General features: G+C 38.1%; 2 protein-coding genes and 2 pseudogenes across 13 annotated transcripts in view; 2 read left to right on the top strand and 2 right to left on the bottom strand.

Annotated features, from left to right (window-relative positions):
* CCDC88A (coiled-coil and HOOK domain protein 88A) overlaps window positions 1–10,075 on the top strand; it is a 167,423-nt gene extending 157,348 nt beyond the window's left edge. For 8 of the 11 annotated variants that reach the window (XM_020996202.2, XM_078149523.1, XM_078149522.1 and 5 more), the window contains one exon: window positions 1,267–3,724. In XM_020996202.2, the coding sequence (XP_020851861.1) occupies window positions 1,267–2,274 (1,008 nt within the window). In that variant the 3' untranslated portion in view covers window positions 2,275–3,724. Of the gene's footprint in view, window positions 1–1,266; window positions 3,725–5,924; window positions 6,027–6,711 lie in introns of those variants that run through there. The other 3 variants (XM_020996210.2, XM_020996207.2, XM_020996209.2) reach the window with 1 other exon arrangement.
* A 3,439-nt stretch (window positions 10,076–13,514) lies between these two features.
* Window positions 13,515–13,685, bottom strand: LOC144455793 (small ribosomal subunit protein uS14 pseudogene; annotated as a pseudogene).
* Window positions 13,686–18,120: 4,435 nt separating this feature from the next.
* On the bottom strand, window positions 18,121–21,223 carry LOC110215100 (prolyl-tRNA synthetase associated domain-containing protein 1). Its single transcript, XM_020996287.2, has 2 exons — window positions 20,668–21,223; window positions 18,121–18,597 (listed from the first exon to the last, which is right to left on the bottom strand). The coding sequence occupies exons 1-2, from the start codon at window positions 20,749–20,751 to the stop codon at window positions 18,172–18,174; spliced, it is 510 nt and encodes a 169-aa protein (XP_020851946.1). The 5' UTR covers window positions 20,752–21,223; the 3' UTR covers window positions 18,121–18,171.
* Window positions 20,750–22,612, top strand: LOC110215089 (cofilin-1 pseudogene; annotated as a pseudogene). Its single transcript, XR_013484396.1, has 3 exons — window positions 20,750–20,851; window positions 20,982–21,764; window positions 22,359–22,612. The product of XR_013484396.1 is annotated as a cofilin-1 pseudogene (transcript).
* The last annotated feature ends 1,006 nt before the right edge of the window (window positions 22,613–23,618 follow it).

The raw sequence follows: 23,618 nt of genomic DNA, 5'->3' as shown, positions 1-23,618 counted from the left end.
TTCATGCTATCCAACCATACTTAGAGGTTAAGTAACCTTTAACAGTTTCCTTCTTACCACCTAGGTAGCAATATGCATATTCATAGAACATAGCCATCTCTAAAACTCTTCTCAAAGACAGATTCATCGTGCCCCTACAATCTGGAAAATCCACATAAAATTTTTTTGAGCCTTTCTTCATACCAGCGAAGAAGTCTGATTTTTTTTTCTTTTATTGTAAAATTTAGGTTGATATTATTCAATACTATGCATTTATTTTATGCACAAAAAAAGAATATTCTTCATCAAATCAAGGCCATGGGAAAAAAGGTTCGTCTTGTCTGAGAATGTACAAATTAGGAGAAATGAATATGTACTTGTAGTTTTCTAGCAAATCTGTGTTGGTATAGCAATAATTCTAAATATTTTTCAGCTGGATTGAGCCAGTGTTGTTATTTTTTTAAACATTTCTACCCTAGCAGCTAGGTGGTGCAATGGATAGAGTACCTGCCCTGGGGTCAGGAGGACCTGAGTTCAAATGTGACCTCAGACACTTGACACCGACTAGCTGTATGAGCCTGGACAAGTCACTTAACCCCATTGTCTTACACCCCCCCTCAAAAAGAAAACTTCTACCATAAAGTCTTATTAATTCTCATATTCAAAAGTTATGTTAATTCCAGTCAGATTTATTAGATCACTTCTGGAGTATTATATAATATAAAAGTTCTTTTTAACACATTTTAGGAAGGACAAGGAGCTCTAATCTAAGTTTTGTAAGCTTGTCTTATGATAATGCTATTCTAGCTGTTGCTGTTCATTATAATAAGGTGTGCCAAAAGAGATGTGTCTCATTTTCATAGAAAGAAGTAGAAGTCCATTCATGTGAATAACTCGCATATATAGATTGCTTAACGCTTTTAAGAACTTTCCTCACGACAGCTTTGTGATATAGATAGTACACATATCATTGTCACCATTTTACAGATGCAGAAAATGAGACTTGGATAGGTGAAGTGATTTGCCCATAGGCAGCAGTTAGTATCAGAGTCTAGTAGCAGTCAGGTCTTAAAAATTCAGGTCAGAGCCTCTTACTCATACTCTGCTCTTTACATTAAATACAGCACTTAAAACACCCACACATTTTCCCTTTACATGCAAATACATATTTGCCATAAAAACTTTGATGAAAATGTTAATTTGTAATTAAATGCAGTAATATATCAAAAAAATAGTATATGGTTAACCATTGATCTGTTACTGATTTTATTGTTGTTATTGTTATAGATGAAGTCTTCAAGCCAAGAAAATCTTTTAGATGAAGTAATGAAAAGTTTATCTGTCTCCCCTGACTTTATGGGAAGAGAAAAGGCAGTTAGCTGTGGTCTTGTTAGGTCAATAAGTGGAAAAACCATAGCTGACTTCTCTGATGGACGGTCAACTAAGGCTGAACAGTTTGTAAGGCCTAGTCCTCGAAAGACTGAAGATTCTTACTTCGTTAGTTCTCCAGGAAAATCTACATCAAGCACTCAAGGAAAGGTCAAGTTAATAAAAGAAACCTTTATATCACAACGACAATCAAAAGATAGTAACCCTTATGCTACTTTACCTCGTGCAAGCAGTGTGATCTCTACAGCTGAGGGGACTACTCGAAGGACAAGCATTCATGACTTTTTGTCCAAGGACAGTAGACAGCCTGTGTCAATTGATCCATCACCAACTACAGCTGATAACATCCCATCAACATCTAGTGAGTACTGTGTACACCAACAGCCCCTTGATTTATTTTGCAGTTCCACAAATACTATAGATTCCCATTCACAAAGTGGTTTAATCACAGATACGCATTCAACCTATGTCATGTCTACCTCTGCTCAAACTAGAAATTCAAAAATTGAAAGGTCAAATTTTCATGACAAAACCTTTGCAACCATTAATGTGTGTAGTGATACAGTGGGAATATCAGCTAGTGAAAGTGCAGCACCCTTTTCTGTTACTCAGATAGCCCAGCCATTTTTATCCCTGAATACAGAATTAGTTAGTAACATAAGTGGGTTGCCCCAAAGACCAGCCATCCAAACTAATGATCAGACATTTGTCTCATCACTTAAAGCTGTACAGAAAGATAATGAACAGCCTTCTGAGAATCAGAAGTCTAGTAATAGTAACCCACAGTCTTGTCTAAATAGCAGTGAAATTACTACTCTTTCATGTCTAAATCCTGGTGAGACAGAACCCCCATTATTGGTCTCTGAAGATAATCAGACTGTTTGGTATGAATATGGTTGTGTATGATAAAAAACACAGAATTTGAAATGTATGTCATTTCATGTGCTTTGTGTGATCTATTACCTAATTTAGGAAGCTTTTGTGGTTAGGTTTACGTTTTATTTTTGAATGGTGGTATCGTGCTTAGCATGTGTATGAATGTAAAATTGTAACCATACCAAAGCTTGCATGAAATATTAATTGCACTGTATATTTTTGCATGCCTTTGCCAGCCTTAACAATCCAAGCTTAATGTTTCATATTTTTGTTTATCATATGACAAAAATATTTTGTTACCTTTGTTTTACCTAGAGCATGTTAAAGAAATTGCATGCCATGCTACAGAGAAGGAACCTCTGAACTAAATTTCAGCAAAAGAAATTGTATTCTCCTTTTTTTGTTGCATTATCTATATATACTTTATACAAATAAGTCAGAAGATTCATTTTCTCTTTTATTGTAGAATATACATATTTCATCTTGCACATGTACAGTACTAATGAGAAAAATATATAGGGAGATTTCCAAGTCTTTTACTAGTTATTTATGATATATGTCTTGTCATTTTGCTTTTTGTGCAAATTATAGTTAATTCAAACAACTAGTTTGCATTGCAAATATGAAACACAGGATCCATATTTATAAACATTGTTCAAATTTGAGGCATTGTTAACACTCAAACATGAATGAGTTTTTTGAGTGCTTAATAAAATTAATTATAACTAGGAACTTTTTCCTTAATTTTTTTTCCTACTCTTTCAGTCCTCTCTGGTGTATAGAATTGCTCAATACTATTATTTCTGTTTAAGATGAATTTTTCCATAGAATCAAACAGTACAATAACTTTCTTTACTTTTCTAGTATAATAATGATAATAAACAGTCAACATTGTGGTGGAATTCTTACTTTTGCTAATATTGAAAAACATATAAGTTAGAAAATGGAGGAAAAGAAGTCTTCAGAGTTTATAGCTCTATGATCACTATTTCAAATAAAATATTTGTTAGTAAAATGAAGATTTTGAAAATTTTTCAATATTTATGTTTAAACCTCTAAAATTATAATTCAGAGTTTTAATATTACCTTCTTTGTGCACAGTATGATTTCTTATATTTAAGTATATGCTAGCAAGTTTTTGTGGGATTTTTTTTTCTGTAGAAAGAGTTTGAGAAAAATTACTTGTTAAGTCCTATAACTCAGGTACAGCATGTCTTTGAAAGTAGAGCCAGTCAAATTTGTTCTTCTTTAATAGATAAATGTTTTATTGTTTTTTTTCAACATGTCTGTCACTTCCCAATGACTTCTCTCACACAGAATAGAATGCTCTCTTATAACAAAGATGTAAAGGTTAAAAAAACCCCACAAATCAACACTTTGGTCATATCTGACAAACTATGTATGCCTCTATCCATATTGGTAATCTGCCACCTCTTTGTCAGACTTCCTCTGAAGTAAATTTGGTCATTGATATCTTTCAGTATTGTTTTCTTTTACCTTATTGTGGTTATCTTTTAAATTGTTCCCTTTGTTCTGCGTACTTCACTCAGCATCACTTGAGATAAACTTTCCCAGTTTTCCCTGATATTTACTATTTCCTGGGTACAGTAATACCTCATTACATTCAAATACCACAGTTTGTGTAGCCAGTTTGCAGTTGATGAGCTGTTTTCAAATTTTTTGCCATTTTGAAAAGTAATGGCATAACTATTTTGTATATATGGCACCTATGTCAAATTATTAAAACTATAAAATTGCAACTTTGATCCAGTTCCTTCCAGAAAGTAAATTGGACTTCAGATCTGCGACTCAGTTTTACAAGCTTATTCAATCTGATTATGGCCAAAAGCAGTTTAATCTGGTGCCCAGAAATCTGGTGTCTTGAAGTGGGACTTTTTAAATAATAGAAAATTATCAGAGAAAAATAAATGAAAAACAAAAATTCTAGAGATCCTTTGCTTAATAAAGCATATTTTAGATATTAGTCTTTCTATACTCAAAGGACAATATTCGAAAGGGCTAGGCCAATCCCATTCCATGTTTTTTGGCCTCCTATATGTTTCATAGTTAGTTATCCCTAAAAAGAGTCTTGCTACAGATGTAATATAGAGGGATAATCAGTATCTCTCATATCTTATCCTCCTTCCAAACACATTTTCTACATGAGGAATGAGTCTCTTTTTCTATGCCACTTTTGTAACACAATCTCAGCATTTTCAGTGTTCATTGCTATTAGTACTATAACCTAAAAAGCAGATTCAACCCATGCAACTTGTAGAAACAACAAATATGCTTATATAGATGTAGATGTCACTAAATTTATGAAAAACATACTATAATGTGTCCATCTTTGTAGCTTTATCATAATTGATATTATTTTAGATACAATGAGTCTACTCAGAATCTTTACCTTAAAAGGTCTTAAGACATTAACTTAAAACACAAAGAATATATTATGTTAATAACTAATCCACTGGCAGATTAAACTTTTAAGAAATCAACATGTCCATAAATAGCTAAATCTGACTCACTTTATTCATTTGCATTCACTTACTAGCCTAGTTTATTCCTTTAATATCCTGTTACAAAATAATAGCGTCAAAATATGCACAGTAGTCCATTTTGAAAAGTAATGCTACTTCAGATATTGTCCTGTGCCACTACTTAAATATTCATCTTTTCAAAAAGAGCTTTATTAGCCTTCTCGGGTTTGAATTATGAGAACACTCCTGGATTATTGCATGTATATTTAACCACTAAAAAAAATTTAGAAGTTTACCTGAAAGATTTTATTTCTCACATTTAGCTCTCTGAGGAGCTATTTTTACATAGTTATAAGTATTACTTTGCATATATGTATATAAGTATGTGTGTGTATATATGTACCATTCTCAGAATACATATTCAGACACAGATATTACATATAATAAATGACAGTGCTATGGATCAGTTTTTTAAAATAATTGAGAATTGAAGATAAAACTTCCCTCAGAGACCATCAGCCCCTATAAAGACAATCAAAAGCTTGCCCCAAAATACTAAAAATTTTGTACCTCTATTTTTCTGTCTTACAGAACCATTGTATTTTTAGAGCTCCACCTCTTCATTCTACAGATGAGAAAACTAATGCATCTGAAACATTTCAGGCCCAGATTCCAAGAAATCATTTCCAAAAGCCTTTTTAATATCTTGCATTCATTGTAGTAAACATTCTTGGTCCAAAGCAAATTTTAGATGTTGTTTGTTATGAGCAATTACTTTTTTTCTTTATAAGGTTTTCTTGAACTCCTGTTTTTATTAGTAAAGAATAAAGATATTGCATTGTGCATGTTTTATCTATTGCATGCAAGAATTATTTTCTGCTTTACAAACAACACAACCATTCAAGTGTATAAATGTAATACTTAAACCTACTAGACATTAAAAAGTTGAAAATATAAATTTTATTTGGTAATAATTATATCCTTTTTAAATTAAAAAAAACAAACATTAATTCAGAGTCACACTGCCCCAAAAAATCACTAGGCAGTTTTGTGTGTGTGTGTGTATGTGTGTGTGTGTGTATTTTTTTTTCCTTTTCCCTGCTCAGTGGGATTTTCTTTTGGTTTATCATTTCCATGAACTGTGATTTGTTTTAATCCTTGGCTAATTAAATAACATGAAATGCTTTTTTCCTGCAGATGTGGACACTATACAAGAAAGCAGGAATTCAAAAAGCAGGTCTAGGGAGCAACAAAGCTCCTAATTCTATTACCCCCACTAGATGAGATGTGGGCCAAGTGGTGAGTTTCCTGCCCAAAATGTAAATGAGATTAGTCTCATTTATTTAAAAAAAAAAACTAACAGCATTAAGTGTGAGAGTAAGTGCACATTGCATTAACCAGATGTAAATATTGCTTGCTTAATTAATTGGTTTTCTCTCTTTACTATGAAAGTCATACTATACTGTTGTCATTTGTTTTGCCTACCTGGGCAAGGAGCAAAAAAAGCCTTCCTTAAAAGTAATTGTTTGTATGGAGAAGGGAGGAAAGGGAGAGTGGTCTGCAAAATAACGTTTTCTTTATATAAATTTAGTCTTGCTGTTTAATAACTTTCTAGAATTGTTTACTTAAATGGATTTTTTTAAAAAATCAGCTTCTGAAAATTTAAAGACATCTACATCTAAAAAGTTGTAATTGAATGCCTTTTCTTTCAACCAGAGGGAAAAAATTGTTTTCACAAACAAAGTATAATTATTAGAGGAACTGATTGGTAATTTTGGTAAAGTAGTATATATTTTGAAGGTTTGATATTTTTAAGCCCTTCTAGGAAAAATTGTGTCTGTCATTCTATCACTTTATTATCCCTGTTAAAATTTGTCTGGTGCATGCTGCTAGTTCTTCAGTACCTATTCTGTATTTTAGATCTCTTGAAGCCTTTAAGCTCTTCTCATATTTTCTTTCTTCTTTCTACCTTTTAACTAAACAGAGAGAGAAAGTGTCCTTCAATATCTCAGTATGAAGCCTTTATTTCTGAAGTAACAAGACAGCCAACTGTAGAAGTCATTTAAAACAAACAAAAAAAACCTTAAGGGAACTTTTAACAATCCTTCGTGAATGAATAGAGCAGGCAAGAAATGCAAACCTTCCTTTCTTCCTTCCTTGAATCAAGGAACACTACCGGAACCAACTGCCAAAATTTTTAGAAGGTCTTAGGACTTATAGCACTTTGAACTGTTAAGATCTACTGAATAAAGGACAGTTCTCTCCGTGAGAACTAAGTGTTTTATTGTTTCAAGAATTACTCCAAGAACAATCTACTTTCATCATTTGTTCATGAATTTAGCCATTGGTTGCTTAATGCTTCTTCTAATTAGGCCAAATCTAGCCGTTTATATTTAGTTCTGTAAATCTGAATTAATGCTGTTGTATTTTGTGGATTGTACTATATATCCAGGTACAAAAAAAAAATTGGCATGTCACTGCCTATTTTTGGTTGGCAGACTGCATGATGTTACTCTTTTAAAAATCCTTCCAATTATTTTGGTGCATACTACAAGAAAAATTAAGTTTATGAGAAGACATGTTTGAGAACTCTATAATAAAATAGGAGTTATTAAAAATTAGCACTGAAATTCATATGCTTTCCATGTTCACCATTCATCATCAAAGAACACTAAGCAAACATACGTGGATGTGGATGTAAGCCGGTTAATGAGTGATTTTCTGGAACTTTTAAAAATAAGGTGGTTTCCCTTCCTCCTCTCCCTTACTCCTTCAGCATATGGCATTCCCAGGATAAAGCTGTCTTACTCTAAATACTTAAACTCATTTTCTTTCTTTGGTATTGAGGTTTTTTAGTTTTTGTTCTTTTTACATGAGAGCTAACTATTGCTTAAGAGGTTTTCTTATGGCAAAAGATAATGTAAATAATTTCATATGATCCACATTTTGCCAGGGACCGATTTAATTATTGAGAATCATTTATTAATAGACTTTTTTGTCCTTTGTAACCTTACATTAAAATTGATAACTATTATTGGTACTTTTGAAATATTTGTATGCATTTGTTACCCTAAACATTTGCAAGAAGCACAAAAGAATAAATTTAGTTAACCCAAGGACATATATGTGGACTTTGTAGTAATTCCCATTTTATATTAATAACAGTTTTATTTTCTTAATACAGAAATGAAAATGCCTATTAATGGGAATTGATTATTCAACCTCAGTCTGCATTTATACAGAGTTTCTTAACATTCATACAAGTTTGAAATGGGAAATAAGTTGTTTTTTTTTTAATGTTAGCTCTTTACTTCTTAGGCTCTCAGTATCAGCTACAAAGACATTTTTGAGATATTTCCATATTTGATGATGTATTTCTATATGTGGTTTATGAACTGCTTGTTTCATCGCTGATGTAGCAGTCATACAAAAAGCCTCTTTTTGTTGTGTGATTGCCACTAATGATATTGTACTTACATACTGTTTACTCTCAGAGAAACCCAAATTCCAATATAGAGAGACAGCATGATGTTTTAATCAAAAAAACAGGGTAGCTTGGGTCTATCCTTAATGCCACTTTTACTTGGTTTTGATTTTTCCATTCATAAAACATATTTGCTACCATATGATATTGTAAAGTTAAAACAACTCTGATGCCCTTGGATGAAAGGTGCTATGCAAACATAAAGAATTGTTCTAAAACACGAAACTGCACAGGAGACTATGTTTCAAATCTATTCTATAGGTATTCAAAACATTGTTTTTACATCATTAGGTGACCAGAATGGCTTTTAGACTAAAAGATTAAATGAGCAGTGGATAGCACCCCAATCTACAGAAACTTACATGTAATAAACATAAATCTCATTACAAGTAATAAATCTGAAAATAAAAGTAAAAATTATGTTTTAGTTAAATTATTCAATTAAAAAGAGACTTAGATTTCTATCAAATTGTATCTGCTTGGGGCAGCTAGATGGTGCAGTAGATAGAACACTGATCCTGAAGTCAGGAGGACCTGAGTTCAAATCCCGCCTGAGACACTTGACACTAGCTGTGTGACCCTAGGCAAGTCACTTAACCCTGATTGCTTCCCCTCCCCCACCCCAAAAAAAATTGCATCTGCTTTGCAAATAGCACATGTCCTGGGGCCATCACTGAAATTTGCCACATAAGTTGGAGGTGGCCCACCAAAGGGGTCCAGTAATCATAGGTTGACCTTCCTGCAACATTAATACTCTAAAAAAGGGATCCTTCTAAGTTACTTAAAAATAATGTAGCCTTAGAAGTGGGAAGAACTTGAAGGCAATCCAGGTAGTACCATTCTAAGTAGGCTGGGAATTTAACCTAAAAAAGTAGCCTGGAAGGAAGCAACCAAGGGGAAACATCAAGATGGTCCCTAAATCGTTTTAAACTGTACTTGATGCCTTTGTTGTTCCCTTTAGAAAAGGAGAGGTGAAACTCATTGGAGATAACAGCAACAAAAATGTCCAATTTTTTTCCTAAAATAGTTTCAAGAGGAAACCTTATTAGATGGACAACACTTTCTGTCATATACAATCTTTCTCAGCCAAATTGCACATCTACTCTACTGGAATCTGAAATGACATTTTTTCCTCTAGCCTGTTTATTCAGTATTCCAGTCTCACCTGAATCAACAGCTCAATCCCTAGAAAAACAAATAATTCAACATGTATGGTAATCATCTCACTTCTGGTAACCATAGAAGATTCTACTGGATAATGCTTCACTTAGAGGCATATATGGAAGTTTTTGGTCCAAGTTTTTGGGTTAGTAATTACCAAAGAGTTAAATGAAACAGGTTTGTATGTAGCACCTTTCATGCCAGGACTTGGTAAAACCCTCTTTAAAATTTGCTATGCTCATTATTGAATTGCAGCCACTTCTCATGTCCCATACTTTGTTAGCTAATACTTTGTTAGGAGTGAAAAATGTGTTGCAAAAAAAACAAAACTGGAAATACGTGGGGAGCATGTGTAATAAATGACTTAAGGATTTTTATGTTGCTTCTTATGAAAAGATGTTTCTTTTCTGGCTATATTTAATCCCAAATTGTATTTTTCTTTTTCTTTAATCTTTGTTTGGAACTAATAATAATGCAGGTTCAAAAAAGGAGCCCATTATCAAATGTAAACCTTTCTGTACATGTTTAGATAGTTTGACAATAATGGAAATGCCTTAAAAGGAATGCTTATGGGTAAAATGGCACTTATAACAACCTTTAACAAAACTTTCTTATTTAAAATTGTCTTTTCTTTATCAGGGGCTCTCTTTTAAATGTCTGCCATTGTATTTACAATTGTTATTAAATGCCAAATCAAATAATACACATTCTGTAACATTTCCTTTAAAACACACTGTTGGGAATTTGGGGTTGTGGTAAATGATTTGATCATTTGATGATGCCTGAACGCTATGGAAATCAATCTGCCATTCTGTTTCTTATTTTTCTTTATATTCGTTTCTTGAAATTTTAGTTTTTGACCTAGGTATTCTTTTAAAATTTGATTGTTAATTTGAAGTTCTCTGTTAACTATATTGACTAAGACTTAAGATATAAGTGATTTTTTTTATAACTAGTGATCATCATTAAAACAACTGAAATTAATTTTAGCTGTGTGGCAATTTGGAACAACAAAAATGTCATTTTGAATCCCTCAATACCTGTCTAACAATAGCTTTTAACATGATTAAGGAAAATTTTTAAAATTTCTCATGTTAGAAACAGCTATCTCTAGTTTGTGAAATCATTCCGTTCTCATTTTTGGAAGGGACCTTAGCAGTCATTTAGTCCAACTTAAAGCCAAAATCTTTTCTACAGCATCCCTAACAAATAGTCATCCAGCCTCCATCTGAGAAGTCTTCAGGGATAATTTTCATACTTGGTCCACAAAAGCTTCTTTGTAACTCCCACCCATTGCACCTACTTCTGCCCTTTGGAGTCAAATAAAACAAGCCTAATCCTTCTACATGACAGCTTTTCAGATTCTTAAAAATAGCTGCTATGTAACCCCTAAGTCTTTTTCTTCTTCAGCCTAAATATCCAGGTCCTTCAACTAATATTCATATAGCCTGATTTTGAGTCACCTCACCATACTGATCATCTTCCTATGAAGGTACTCAGATCAGTGGTGCTTCGTAAAATTATTTCTCTAGCCTAATACATTGTTGTTCAGTCATTTTTCATTCAAACTCTTTGTAACTCCATTTGGGGTTTTCTTGGAGTGATTTGCCATTTCTTTCTCCAACTCATTTTACAGATGAGCAAGCTAAAGCAAACAGGGTTGAATGACTTGCCCAGGTGCACACAGCCAGTAAGTGTCTGAGGCCACATTTGAACTCAGATGAATCTTCCTCATTTCAGGCCCAGCATTGTATCTGCTGCACCACTTAGCTGCCCTAGCCTAATATAAAAAGTCTTAGAATCATTGTAGCTAAAAGGGATTAGTAGTATAACCATTACATTTTATATAGTGACAGGAACTGAGTCTCGAAGAAGTTGAGTGATTTGCCTGCTTCCTCCAACTCTAAATCCAACACACTTTCTATTGCTCTGAGCTGCCACCTTGAAGGCAAGGATTTTGTCACTCAGGTTCTTTAATGGTGCCTAGGTACTTGGTAAGCTTTCAGTTAACACTGTTGATTAATCACTGTAGTTTCTGTATTTGCATTCTAAATTCATGCTGCAGTGATCTATCTAGGATATTATGAACCAAAAACCTGCCTTACTACAAATTGACAGAGGTATGGACCAGTCCTTTGATTTCTTTGATGTGGACAACAAATGATGAGGAAATTCCCTATGCCAATGCAAATAGGCAGGTGTTTTTCAATTTAATGTTAGGGTTGCCTGAGGCACTAAAGGATTCATTGATTTTTTTTTTCAGTCATGCAGGCAGTAATATGCAGAGGTGGAACTTAAACTAGATTTTTCAGTCTTTGAGTCTAGCTCTCTCCACTAGTCTACCCTGCCTCTCCCTACTAAAATTCAGGGGGAAATAGAAGCCCCACAGAGAAGATATCTGAGGGGTGGCTGCTGTGTTCCACAATTTGAATAAGATAAAATTATGGTTAATAAACTAGAAGTCTTTTCCCCATTATTCTTTAATTTCCTTATTTGTTCTCTATCAATCAGTTGTATTAATGAACCCATCCAATATCCCAGATGAGAATGTTTATCTGTTCATCTCTTTAACATATGTTTGTGAAAGGGACAAGATCTTATATTCATGACTAAATATTCCCTCAGGAGACCCCTTATTTTAGAACATGATTTATTAGCAAAACCAGAAAATATGAAACCACAGATTTCAAGAACTAATAGCATCATCTACATCTAAGACCATAATTCCTGCTTCTCCCTGAATTCTTCATCAGTCACTTTGGCTAAGGTTAAGATTAAATAGGACTTATAAGAAATCAAGTGACATCAGCTATCTTCAAGCTTCCTTTACAACTAGTTTCAAGTTAAAACTCTTCAGTAAGGGGATGTTAGTATGAGCTGTTAATGATTTGTACAGTATGTGCTACAAGTTCAAACTGCTGTTGAACAAGTTTGGTATTGAAACTTCATCTTGCTTCTGGTACCAAAAGGGCTATATTCTACATTCCCAAGTATCAAAAAGTGCAAATAGAAGCCAGCTCTATATATCTGATTTCTTTGTATGCCAAAATCCTAGCAAGTCTCTGAGACTACAGCTTTCAGCTCTTGTTAAAGTTTCATGGCATTCAGTTTGGGGATGGGATAAGTCAGATAGATGGAAATGGACACAGGATCACTGGTTCAAATATTTGGATGTGCACTTGGTGTTCAAATCCTTAAATGATTTATACATGAGAAAATAGTTTGATACACTTGTTCATCTTTAGGGAGCCACACTTAACCCAGTATTGTAGCAGAAAATGTACTAGACTTGAAATCAAGGGGTCTACACTTTGAATCCTGGTTCTGCTACTTACTAATGTAAGCAAGTCATAACTCTTAAGGGTGTGGATTAGAAGACATCAGACGTTCCAGTTTTAATCCTAGGCTTCTTTAAATTTATGTTTGGAAGGGGTATGGTGGTTGGAGAACCTGTGTTAAGAGAAGATGGACTCATCTCTACTGCTACTTTTTGGTTTAGCTTTTTTTCATATAATTTCATATAATTCATATAATTTCATATGATTCATATAATTTAATATATAATTCATATAATTATATGAAATTAATTTTGTATATTTCTTTCAAAACTGATTGAGGGGCAGTTAGGTGGCTCAATGAGTGGAACAGTGGGCCTGCAATTAGGAAGACCTGAGTTCAAATCTAGTCTCAGACACTTAACTACTGTGAGAAATTGGGCAAGTCACTTAACTTCTGTACCTCAGTTTCCTCATCTATAAAACAGGAATAATAATAGCACCTACCTCCCAATGATGTTGTGAGGACCAGATGAGATAATTGTAAAGCTTTTAATACAATGCCTGGTACATAGTAATTGCTCTATACTCTCTTGTCACATACCTTATTTATGGGAAATAGCAAGTTCTACCCTTTTCTTCCTAAACACTACACTAGTGTATATTACTCTTATTAGCCACTCTTTTATTTTCCTCTTTTAAAATCATCAAAGTGACTTTCTTCCCCCCCCCACCAAGGATGACCTTTTAAAATTATATATGCAAATTGGCAAAGCATGTACAACATCTTTAGGTTGTCCGGGGTCCAGTGGAATGGTAGTCACTGATGGTCAGTATAATCACTGAAGCGAGATCCATAAATATAACTTAGTCCAACTTGATGAAGCCAATGTCCTTCACGTACTGCCGGAAGCACTGGCGGCACATGTTCAGGCCATACTTGTGGATCAGGCCATGCCGGTTCAAACAGATGTGGCACGACTGAGACCCCTGGCCAAATTTTCGAGGGTGGCTCCGGTAGAGCTGCTGGTGACCCATGGAGCCACTAGCAAAGACTCGACATCAAAGTGATTTTCTTAAGATGCATGTTCCACCACATCACCCTCTTACTCAGTAATTCCAGTGGCTTCCTATCACCTCCAGGATCAAATATTAAATCTTCCGTTTATCATTCAAAGTCTTTCATAACTTATCTCCCTCACTTTCACTTTTTTCCAGTCCTTCACCTTCTACCCACCAAGTACTTTTTTGATCAGTGACACTGTCTTCCTGGCTGTTCTACAAGTAAGACACTTCATCTCTTGACTCTCAGCGTGTTGTTTTTTTTCTGGCTGTTCCCCGTTCTTAGAATGTTTTTCCTCTTCATCTCGACATCCTGGTTGAAGCTTCCTAGACTTCAAATCTTAACTAAAATTCTATTTTCTACAGGAAGCCTTTCCAAACCCCTCTTAATTCTCGTGCCTTCCCACTGCTTATTATTTTCTATTTATCATATATATATATATATATATATATATATATATATATAGCTTGTTTGTATGTATTAGTTGTCTTCTTCCTTTAGACTATGAGCTCCTCAAAGGCAAGGACTATCTTTTGCCTTTTTTTTTTTTTTTTGGTATCCCCAGGGCTTTACACAGTGCCTGAAACATTAATAAATGTTCGTTGATCTTTAGAAGAAAACCAGTTTATCCTCAGGTCTGCTGTTTTTTATTTAATTCACTCAATACCCTTTGATTACATTAAGGTTTTGACAGAACATTTGTTTCTTCTTCCCCTATTAGAATGTTGGCACTACAGCATCAATTAGTCTCTTCTATTGTTCAAATAAATTTTATGTTTCTCTGGACTCATGTTTCTATTTGAAAGTCCCTTCATGATTCTGGCCTTTTTATCAGAAATATTTGTAAGTTTTCTATTCCATTAAGGAATCTGTAGGGTGATGCTCATCTTTGCAGGGTTTTATTCTTGGTTGTAAGCACCTATCTTTTGCCTTTTTGGAATATTAGATTCCAAGTTCTCCTCTCATTTATGGTAGTAGCTGCCGTATACTATGGGAACCTGACTGATCACTTGGTACTTGAACTCCTCCTTTCTGGATACTTGTAGTTTTTGTTTGTTTGTTTTGTTTTGTTTTTATTTTTTGATGTAGGAACTGTGGGTTTTTTGGCTATGACTTTGCTCACTTTTATTTTTGGAGCTTCTCAGGTGATCAGTGGGTTCTATCTTTACTTTTTTTTTTTTTTTAAGAACTCTAGTTCTAAAAAATCATGGTTTTCAGAAAGTCCAGTAATTTTTAAATTATTTTTCCTTAACCTATTTTCTAGATCAGTTGCTTTTTATATCAGATGTCTTAAATTTTCTTTTAATTTTTCTACCTTTTGATATTCTAATATTTCTTGTTATCTTATGGAGTCATTAATTTTTTAGTAGGTATTTTCTTTGATTCACTCATCTTCTCCAGCTTTAGTTCCTGAACTTAAGTTTTTTGCCAGGGCTGATCTCCATCTTCTGCTGTACTACTGGGTGGAGTAGTTGGCCCTCCTTGGTTCCTGGGATCAAGCCCTGCTTTGATCTTTGAGGTTCAGCGTGCTAGATCTTCAGGGCCTTCAGTGGCATCTCAGGATCAGGACAAAGTGCTAGGGACCTCAAAGTGCTGCCATGCCACTGACCACTGCTGCTCCCTAGGGCTTCCAAGGTCCCCACCTTTCTGACTACCCTGACCTGCCTCTGGACACAGGGCCCTCCAAGCTACATATATTTCTGGGCTGGAAAGCTGCTGGTTATTTGCCTGCATCAAGCACTGGCTTTGTTGGCAGCCCCCTTGCCTATTGCCCATGGGATTCTGCCATGGTTTAGTACATAATTCTGGGGTGGAAGAAACTGTTTACTGTAGTTTTCTCTTTCTCAGTTTTTTGGTCTGGCACTAATTTAATATTTTTGATACAGTATGTGGAGCCAGGGCAGTTTGCCTTTATTCAGGCAGCACTCTGGGCCAGAAGGCTAAGAAACTCATTTTTATAGGAAAATAAACGGTAATGTTTTTCTCACTGACCTGGAACTGTACCCCAGGTTCTTGAGACTCCAGGAACCCTGGTTCAAAGGAAGTTCATTCATCTTGGAGTTCCAGCTCTAGGTCCCAAACTTAGGGACTGGTTTGGGGACTTGCCATTTAGCATGCGCTCTCTAATCCTGGTCCAAGATACAAGACCCTGCTTCACCTTTATGTCCCATCCAAGCCATTTATCTGACTAGTCCATCATACTCTGTCTGCCCTAGTCCTTAACAGAAAAAAAAAGCCATCAAACATCATACCATCTCTTCCCCCACTCCTTCACAGAAAAAAACTCCCTTTCCTGGTCACCACTATTATATATGTGCTGTCTAATATGAGGATGGATGGGACTATTTTTAAATATTTGTATTCCCAGAGCTTAGCACAATGCAGAGGCACACAATAATAAATACTTTTTTGTTCATTCCCTATTAAGTTTCCCTTTACCCTCATCTCCAAAATTGAATGTCTTTCTGGGTTTTTTTGGTTTTTTAGTGAGGCGGTCGGGGTTAAGTGACTTGCCCAAGGTCACACAGCTAGTACACGTCAAGTGTTTGATCTGAGGCCGGATTTGAAGTCAGGTCCTCCTGACTTCAGGGCCGGTGCTCTATCCACTGTGCCACCTAGCTGCCCCTTGAATGTTTTTCTGGCATTAGTTTTAGTATTAGTCTGATAAGGTAATCAAGTAAATTAGTAAACTAACACTAAAATAACATAAACACAATATGAATTTTTACTTCGCTATTCTTTACTGTGGGTTTTTTTTACAGAGGGATTTTTGCTGGATTGTATATAGTGGGTTTTTTAAAAGATGAAAGAATCCAAGTGTGGTTTATTTTAGAAGTGATATTAACGTAAAGGAAAACTGGGAGCAATCTTTTTAAGAATGAAAAGTTATATTTAAAGGAGGTCTATACTGGATTTTAGGAAAGAAGGATGGGATGCTATATGAGAAACTGGTTGCAGGAACCTGTGATTGTTTGGCTTAGAAAAGATTTAGGGCAAATGTAAATTTTGTAATTCTTAGATGTCTTTAAGTATTTTAAGGGCTATAGAAAGGGTTTAATTTCTTCTGTTTCTCTTCTGTCTACCCCCTGACCCCCCTGCCAAATTCAAAACCAAGCCATAAAAACTGTAGAGGCAAATTTGGGCTTGACAGAAAACTTCTGACAGAGCTGCCTAAAAGTGAAATGGATTGCCTTTGAGGGTAATTGGGATCTAATTTTTTGTAAATTTTCAAGCAGGGAAGGGAACAAACATTTATATAGCACCTCCCATGTGTAAGGAACTGTGCTAAGCACTTTACAAATATTACCTCATTTGATCCTGAAAACAAGTATCTTAGAGGTAGGGATTGTTGTTATCCTCATTTTACAGTTGAGGAAATGGAGGTATTCTAAGTGACTTGCCTAGGATCACACAACTGGGAAGCTGGATTTGAACTCAGTTCTTCCTGACTCCAAGTCTGGCACTTTATCATCCACTGTACCACCCAACAGAAGCTGGATGATCACTTGTTAGACATGATAGCCTGACAATGAACACTGAAATTTTTTTCATTTTCACTTGAGTTTTGCAAGAAGTCTGTGAAATGGGTACTAAAGATATGATTAACCCCTTATTTTGAGGGAATTGAGGCTTAAAGAAGTGTGTCTGTTGTTAACCCCCTAAGCTCCACCTCGGTAAGTTTTGAAGAGACTTTTTAAGGTGAGGACTCTCATAACTCCCTTGTCACTTTGCCACATGGGGGTGGTCTTATACAGGTAGGGGTTGAACAACCTGCTCTCTCTTCCATCTCCTAAAATTAAATAATTTTTATTGTCTTCCTGACTACTCAGGCCTTGGCCCAGCTGGTTAGTGTGCCTTTCTTGTCTTATTTACCATTCCTTCCCTTCACACACTCTGTTCCAGGCAAAGTTGATTATTAGTTATATCCTGAACTCACCCGTGCTCAAAGATGCCCCCTTTCAGCATCTTCATTGACCAGCATTCAGCTTAGGTGCCACATGTTTTTGTACTCTCTCTGATCCCTTCCAACTAAAAGCATTCCCTCCTCAAATTTTCCCTAGAGCACTTCAGGTCTTACCCCTGTCACATGTTACCTAGTTATTATGTTGTGCCTACATGAATGTGCCCCCCAAACAGAACTAAAGTTCCTTGGGGGAATACTTTATGCTCACTGTTTAGCACATGCCTTTGTATACAGGAGGTGCTTAATAAATGTTGATGAATAAAAGCAAATGACCTTCCAACTCTGGGATTTTGTAAGGCCAACAGATTAAAACAGAGGGTTTCCTTCTCAAGTTCTTTTGCTAGAATGAACATGTATAAAAACAAAAGATTCTCCCAGTTGGGCCTAAGGATAGTACTCATTTTTTCCACACTTTGGATAAATTTTAAACAAAGAAAGTTTAAGCATTCTTGACAGTTTCCAAAGTTACATTTTATTCAAAATGTTGGTCCATTAGTTTAATCCAATTTTAATATTATAGGATCATGCCCAGTCTTCTTCACAAAGGTGAGAAAGTCGTCGGGGCTCAAGCCCATCGTGGCTGTGTTTGTCATTGGATGGAAGTACACCTTTTCATATCCGCCTTCCAGAAAAGCAGAGTCCAGGACGAATTTCACATCTCCCTGGTCACAGAAGAGAGCCAGAGGCGTGGCACAGCCCTGGCCAACTTTCAGTTTGTCTAACATAGCCATTTCATCAGCAAACCTCAGATTTCCACTTCCAACACCAAGCTGCTTGGCCAGATCATTCAGGTTAATCTTCCTATCATGAAGGACTGTTACCAGCCAATAACTCTTCTTCCTTTTGTCTTTAAGAAACAGGTTCTTACTGTGTGCCCCTTTCAAGTGTTGGATATGAGGCATCATTTCTTCAACTGTAAATACCTATAAAATAAGATGTCTTTTAAGCACATGATCAGAAGATTATGATGGGTAAAAAATAAGAACAGTCTACTTACTGTGCAAACACAATCAACAGAGGAATCCTCCACACTATGAATTTCATGCTTCCCTAGTCCAAATAGTGGCATATTCGGTTCTTCTTACCACTGCACTCTCTTTCTTCCTTTCTTCCCCATCACCACCACTACCACAACATCCTAACCGAGAACTCTTGTGTGCCTAACCCATCCTGTGTTAATTTTGCTCCCTAGCTCTCATGTCATCCCAAATGAGCCAGGGCTCCCTCTTCTCCTGTAGACTCAGCAATATGCCACCCTCAGTTTAGCATCCTCAATCTCTTGTAAACTTCAACAGCCCATGGCCACCAAGGATTCTAGTAGAAATGGGATTCACCCCTACTCACCTATATGAACATAGAGGAGCCGAAGGACAGGAGGGTAGAGAGAGGAGAAAAGAAGGTAAAAAGGGGGACAGGCAGATGAATCAAGTATTTAAACTGCTACTTTATGCTCAGCACTTAGGGAGGTTAGATGAGACTAGATATGTGACAGGAAGTAAAAGAATGGAGGGAGTGCCAAATAACAATAAGATATATGTTTTCAATGAAAAAAGATTTTTTTGAAGGTACAGTGCTCGACTGAGCTGGCCTCCAAATAATGAAGACCTGAGTTCAAATTCTGTCTCAGACATATCCTGGCTGTGAGCCACCAGACAAGTCACTTAACCTCTTGGTGTCCCAGGCAACTCTCTAAAACAGTTCTTAATCTTGATGGTGTTACTGACAGTCTTTCAGAGTCTGGTGAGACCTATGGGCTCCTCAGAATAATGTTTTTACGCATAAAAAAACCGTGGAGGAAACGTTATATTGAAATGTAGTCATCAAAATATTAAAATAAGGTTAATAAGCATCTGCTGTAAGACTACGCTAAAGAGAACAAAATTTAATATTTCATGGCAAGTTGTTTGTGATTCCCATTTGAGTTTTTGTCTTTTTTTTTTTTGGCAGGGATACTGGAGGGCTTCCACATTTCCTTCTCCAGCTCATTTTACAAATAAACTGAGGCAAACAGGGTTAAGTGACTTGCCTAGGGTCACCCGGCTAGTAAATGTCTGAGACTGGTTTTGTACTAAGGTCTTCTTGACTCCAGGCCAGCACTCTACGTAGGCACTGTGCCACTTAGCTGCCCCACAGGGTCATGAGTTGACTGAAATGACAGTAGAAATGCATTTATTTTTTACCAAATCCAAATGATGACTGTACCATAAGATTACTATTGGAGCTGGAACCAACAATGTAACTTTTACAGCTGGCAAACAGCCTACAGGGGCTCTAATTCTCGGCTTTTCCTCAGCACCTAGTACAGTGCCATTCCGTACAGGAGGCTCTTAATAGATGTTTGTTGAAATCCACGTGCTTATATGTCTCCTTCCACACAAGAATCCAGTTTATTATTAGATTATTAAACATCCTTCTCAAAACACTTTTGAGCCTACTTCCACAAATAATGTGCTCTGCTTAACGAAGGCCTTAGCACTGACAAAGGCCTTTCCCTTTTTTTGATCCCATCCAGTTCATAAGAAGGGCAGCTAGGTGGCGCAGTGGATAGAGGGCGGAGCCCGGAGTAAGGAAGACGAGTTCAAATAAGACACCAGCGGACACTAGCTGTGTGACCCTGGGCAAGTCACTTAACCCTGTTTGCCTCAGTTTCCTCACCTGCAATGAGCTTGCAGAAGGAAATGGCAAACCGCTTAAGTAGCTTTGCCAAGAAAATCAGAAATGGGGTCACGAAGATTGGGATCCGATTGAAAAGCGACTTAACAACAATCAATAAAAAATAATACTGAACGCGCGCTTCCGCTTATTTCCTCCACAATTCCCAAAAAAATTAAAAACCCCCAAATTTGTTAATCCTGGGGAAGATAAGAGCAGTAGAACTACCTCCCCCGGGAAAGGGTCACCTCCCCGCCCCGGGCACCGCAGCGCTGTCCGCACAAAAGGGCTCGCGCCAACCCGCGGCGCCGCGGGGGGGCCTCACCTGGGGGGGTCCTTACCTCGGGGTGATCCACGCTTACAGTCGGGATGGCCAGGTAGCGGAGCTGCGCCTCCAGAGCCGCGCGGAGCTCGGGCCCGGCCATGGCGCCCGCCGCCTGCCGCCGTGGCTGCCGGGGCGGGGCGGGGCGGGCCCGGACGGCTTCCCTCCCTCTGCAGCCCTCCCGCGGCTGCTGGAGCGTCCTCGTTCGCCGCCCTTCTCCTAGCGCTCGGTCCAATCCGTCTTGTCACTCCTCAAAAAGAGGCTCCCTGCGGCCTCTCTGGTATTTAAGGCTCCGCACAGTCTGGTTCCAGCCTCTTTCGAGACTCATTATAGGTTCTCTTCGCGCTTCGTTCTAGACAAACTGGCCTTCTTAGTCTTGCTAGTACGGGAGATTCCGTCTCCGGCTATCATCCAAGCCTGGAATGCTCTCCCTCATCACCTTTGTCTCCTTTGTTCTCGAGGCTTATCTCTCTAGTGCTACCTTCCTGGAGACTCCTCTCCCGGCGCCTATTTGTTACACACAGCGCCTACCACACCGTAGGTGTGAAGTCAAAAACAAAAACAAAAACGGTTGAAGCAGCGCCTCCCTCCTCTCCTGTGGCCCCCGTTCCTTCCCTCCCTGCCTCCCTCGCTCGCTCCGGAACCGCGGCCCCTGGGGGGGCTGTCTGGGATGGGTTGATCAGGGCGTTCAAGGACGTGAAGGTTCGCAAATCTTGGACACCCGAGGAGGTGAAGAAGTGCCAGAAGGCCGCGTTGTTCTGCCTGAGCGAGAATTAGAAGAACATCGTACTGGAGGAGGACGAGGAGATGCTCGTGGGGGACGTGGGGCCGACTGGGGACGACCCCTGCCCCCCTTTGGCAAAATGCTGCCAGACAAGGACGGCCGCTACGCGCTATGATGCCACCTACGAGGCCGAGGAGGGCGAGGAGGAGGACTTGGTGTTCGTCTTCTGGGCCCCCGAGTGCGCCCCGCTCTAGAGCTCGAAGGACGCGGTCAAGAGGAAACTGACGGAATCACAGACGCATTACAAGCCAGCTGTCATGAGGAAGTGAAGGACTGCGGGACCCTGGCCGAGAAACTGGGGGGGGGGCAATGCCGTGATCTCCTAGGGAGGGGTGAGTCTGGACCCCTGCTGGGGCTGCCCAAGGCCAGAGGGAAGCAGGCCGCCCTCCTGCCTGCCAGACCCAGGGGCTGGGGGGGGATCCTAGCCGGGAATTTGCCAAAACACCCCGACCCCTGACCTTCCCACTTCACTGGCCTTCCCTAGCCGCCTTTGGTATTCTCATACCTCTTGAGTTGTGGCAGACCAAGGCACGCCCAGATGCGGGGGAGGCCAGTATTTTTTTAACTGACACCCCCAGTTTCGTCCCTTCCCCGATGCTGCCAACTTCTAACCACAGTAGTGGCTTTGTGCTTGTTTAGTTTTGTGTATAAACGGAATATTGTGGAGACCCCCTCCCCCACACAGCCGGCTTCCCCCCCCCATTACTAACGTGGCCAGTGAAAGGAAGGTTCAATTTTAAAAAAGAGAAAGAAAAGGTGAACTGCAAAAACAAACAAAAACCAAGTAAATTCTCGTTTAATCTACACCTTGGGGTTGCTAGAAAAGGAACCCTGATGCCTGGGAACACCTCCCTTCTTTCTCTGTAAGACTGGATCCTGAACTCTCTGGGAATTAGACATTGTCTGTAAAACCCCACTCTTTCCAGAAGGCTGAGGTCCAGGAACTGCCTCCACTTGACCACGTGATTTCCTTTGCCACGGCTGCCATCTCTTGGCTTAGCAGAAGATGCTACTGCCCCTGCACACCCTGGAGCCAGGAGAGGCTTTCTTTGATTTGTAGATGACAGCACCTGGAAGTGCCAAAGGCCACTACTTCAGCTGAATTCATGCAGAAACTTTCTCCTGGAGAGGAAGTGTTTAACATAAATAATATGCACTTAATAAATTCTTTATCATCCTGTTTTTTCTTCACTTGTTTTCTGTATCACTCCTGAAAGGGTCAATTCTGCAATCAATCAGCAAACATTTATTTATTTTAATAGTTTCCCCCAATTACATGTAAAAACAGTTTTAACATTCAGTGTTTTTTAAAGTTTTGAGTTCCAAATTCTATTCATTCCTGTCTCCCCTCCTACCTCCCTCAGACAGTAAGTAATTGGCTGTAAGTTATACACATACAATCATGTAAAACATATTTCTGTCTTAGTCATTTTGTGGAAGAAAACTTGAAACCCCCAAAAAAATTAAAAAAGAAGGAAAGTGAAAAAATAGTATGCTTCTGTCAGTACATTCGGACTCCATCAGTTCTTTCTCTGGAGGTGTTGCGGTGTGAGAGGTTGAGAGGTTGTGACCCCTCAAAGACCGGAGTACAGGATGGGTCATCTGGAATGAATTCATAGACTCAAGCATTCTTTAAGCCAAGGTAGCAAAGTTTATTGTTACGCTTTTCAGCGGGAAAGGATGCTTAAAGGATCCTGCGAGAGACTGAGAATGCAGCTAGGGTTTATATGGAAAAGAGCTTGGAAAAGAAATGCCAGGGACACTGATGAGGTAATCCAAAGGTGCAGGTGTCTTTGGGGGCTATGGATGGGAAAGTACAGGGAGTATACCGGACAGGGAGGGAGATGATAGAAGTGTGGATCTTTGGAGTCTGGCAGGAGGAAGAGTCCTTGGGCTGGCCAAGGACAAAACTCCTTGGGCTGAGCAAGGCACCCCTCTCCCTCTGTCTTGATGAGAGAATGCTCTGCAACAAGGGAAAGCTTTCTCACAACACAGAAGCTTACTAAGGACTTGGGAGGCTTCCAGAGACATGATCTGAGGGCTGGGGCCTGAGCAGCCCAGCTCTGCGTAGCTGTACCAAGGAGAGAGAGAAGGGTTGTACTGAGGCCCATGCATGAACAACTGCTAGGCACAGTGTCCGTGGGCTGGGGAGAAACTGTCAGGGATAGTGTTTCTGAGGTTAGGGA

This window comes from Phascolarctos cinereus, unplaced genomic scaffold, assembly GCF_003287225.1.
Source record: "Phascolarctos cinereus isolate Bilbo 61053 unplaced genomic scaffold, phaCin_HiC Scaffold_2;HRSCAF=192, whole genome shotgun sequence".
NCBI classification, from domain to species: Eukaryota; Metazoa; Chordata; class Mammalia; order Diprotodontia; family Phascolarctidae; genus Phascolarctos; species Phascolarctos cinereus.
The sequence above is the reverse complement of the archived record's forward strand: the minus strand, read 5'-3'. Positions and strand labels throughout refer to the sequence as shown.

Bases quoted from the DNA above. Each gene is read 5' to 3' on its own strand.
- LOC110215100 (XM_020996287.2), bottom strand. From the start codon at position 20,751: ATGGCCGGGCCCGAGCTCCGCGCGGCTCTGGAGGCGCAGCTCCGCTAC. The intron at 18,598-20,667 runs GTAAGGACCCCC...CTTATTTTATAG, and splicing joins TAAGCGTGGATCACCCCGAG to GTATTTACAGTTGAAGAAAT.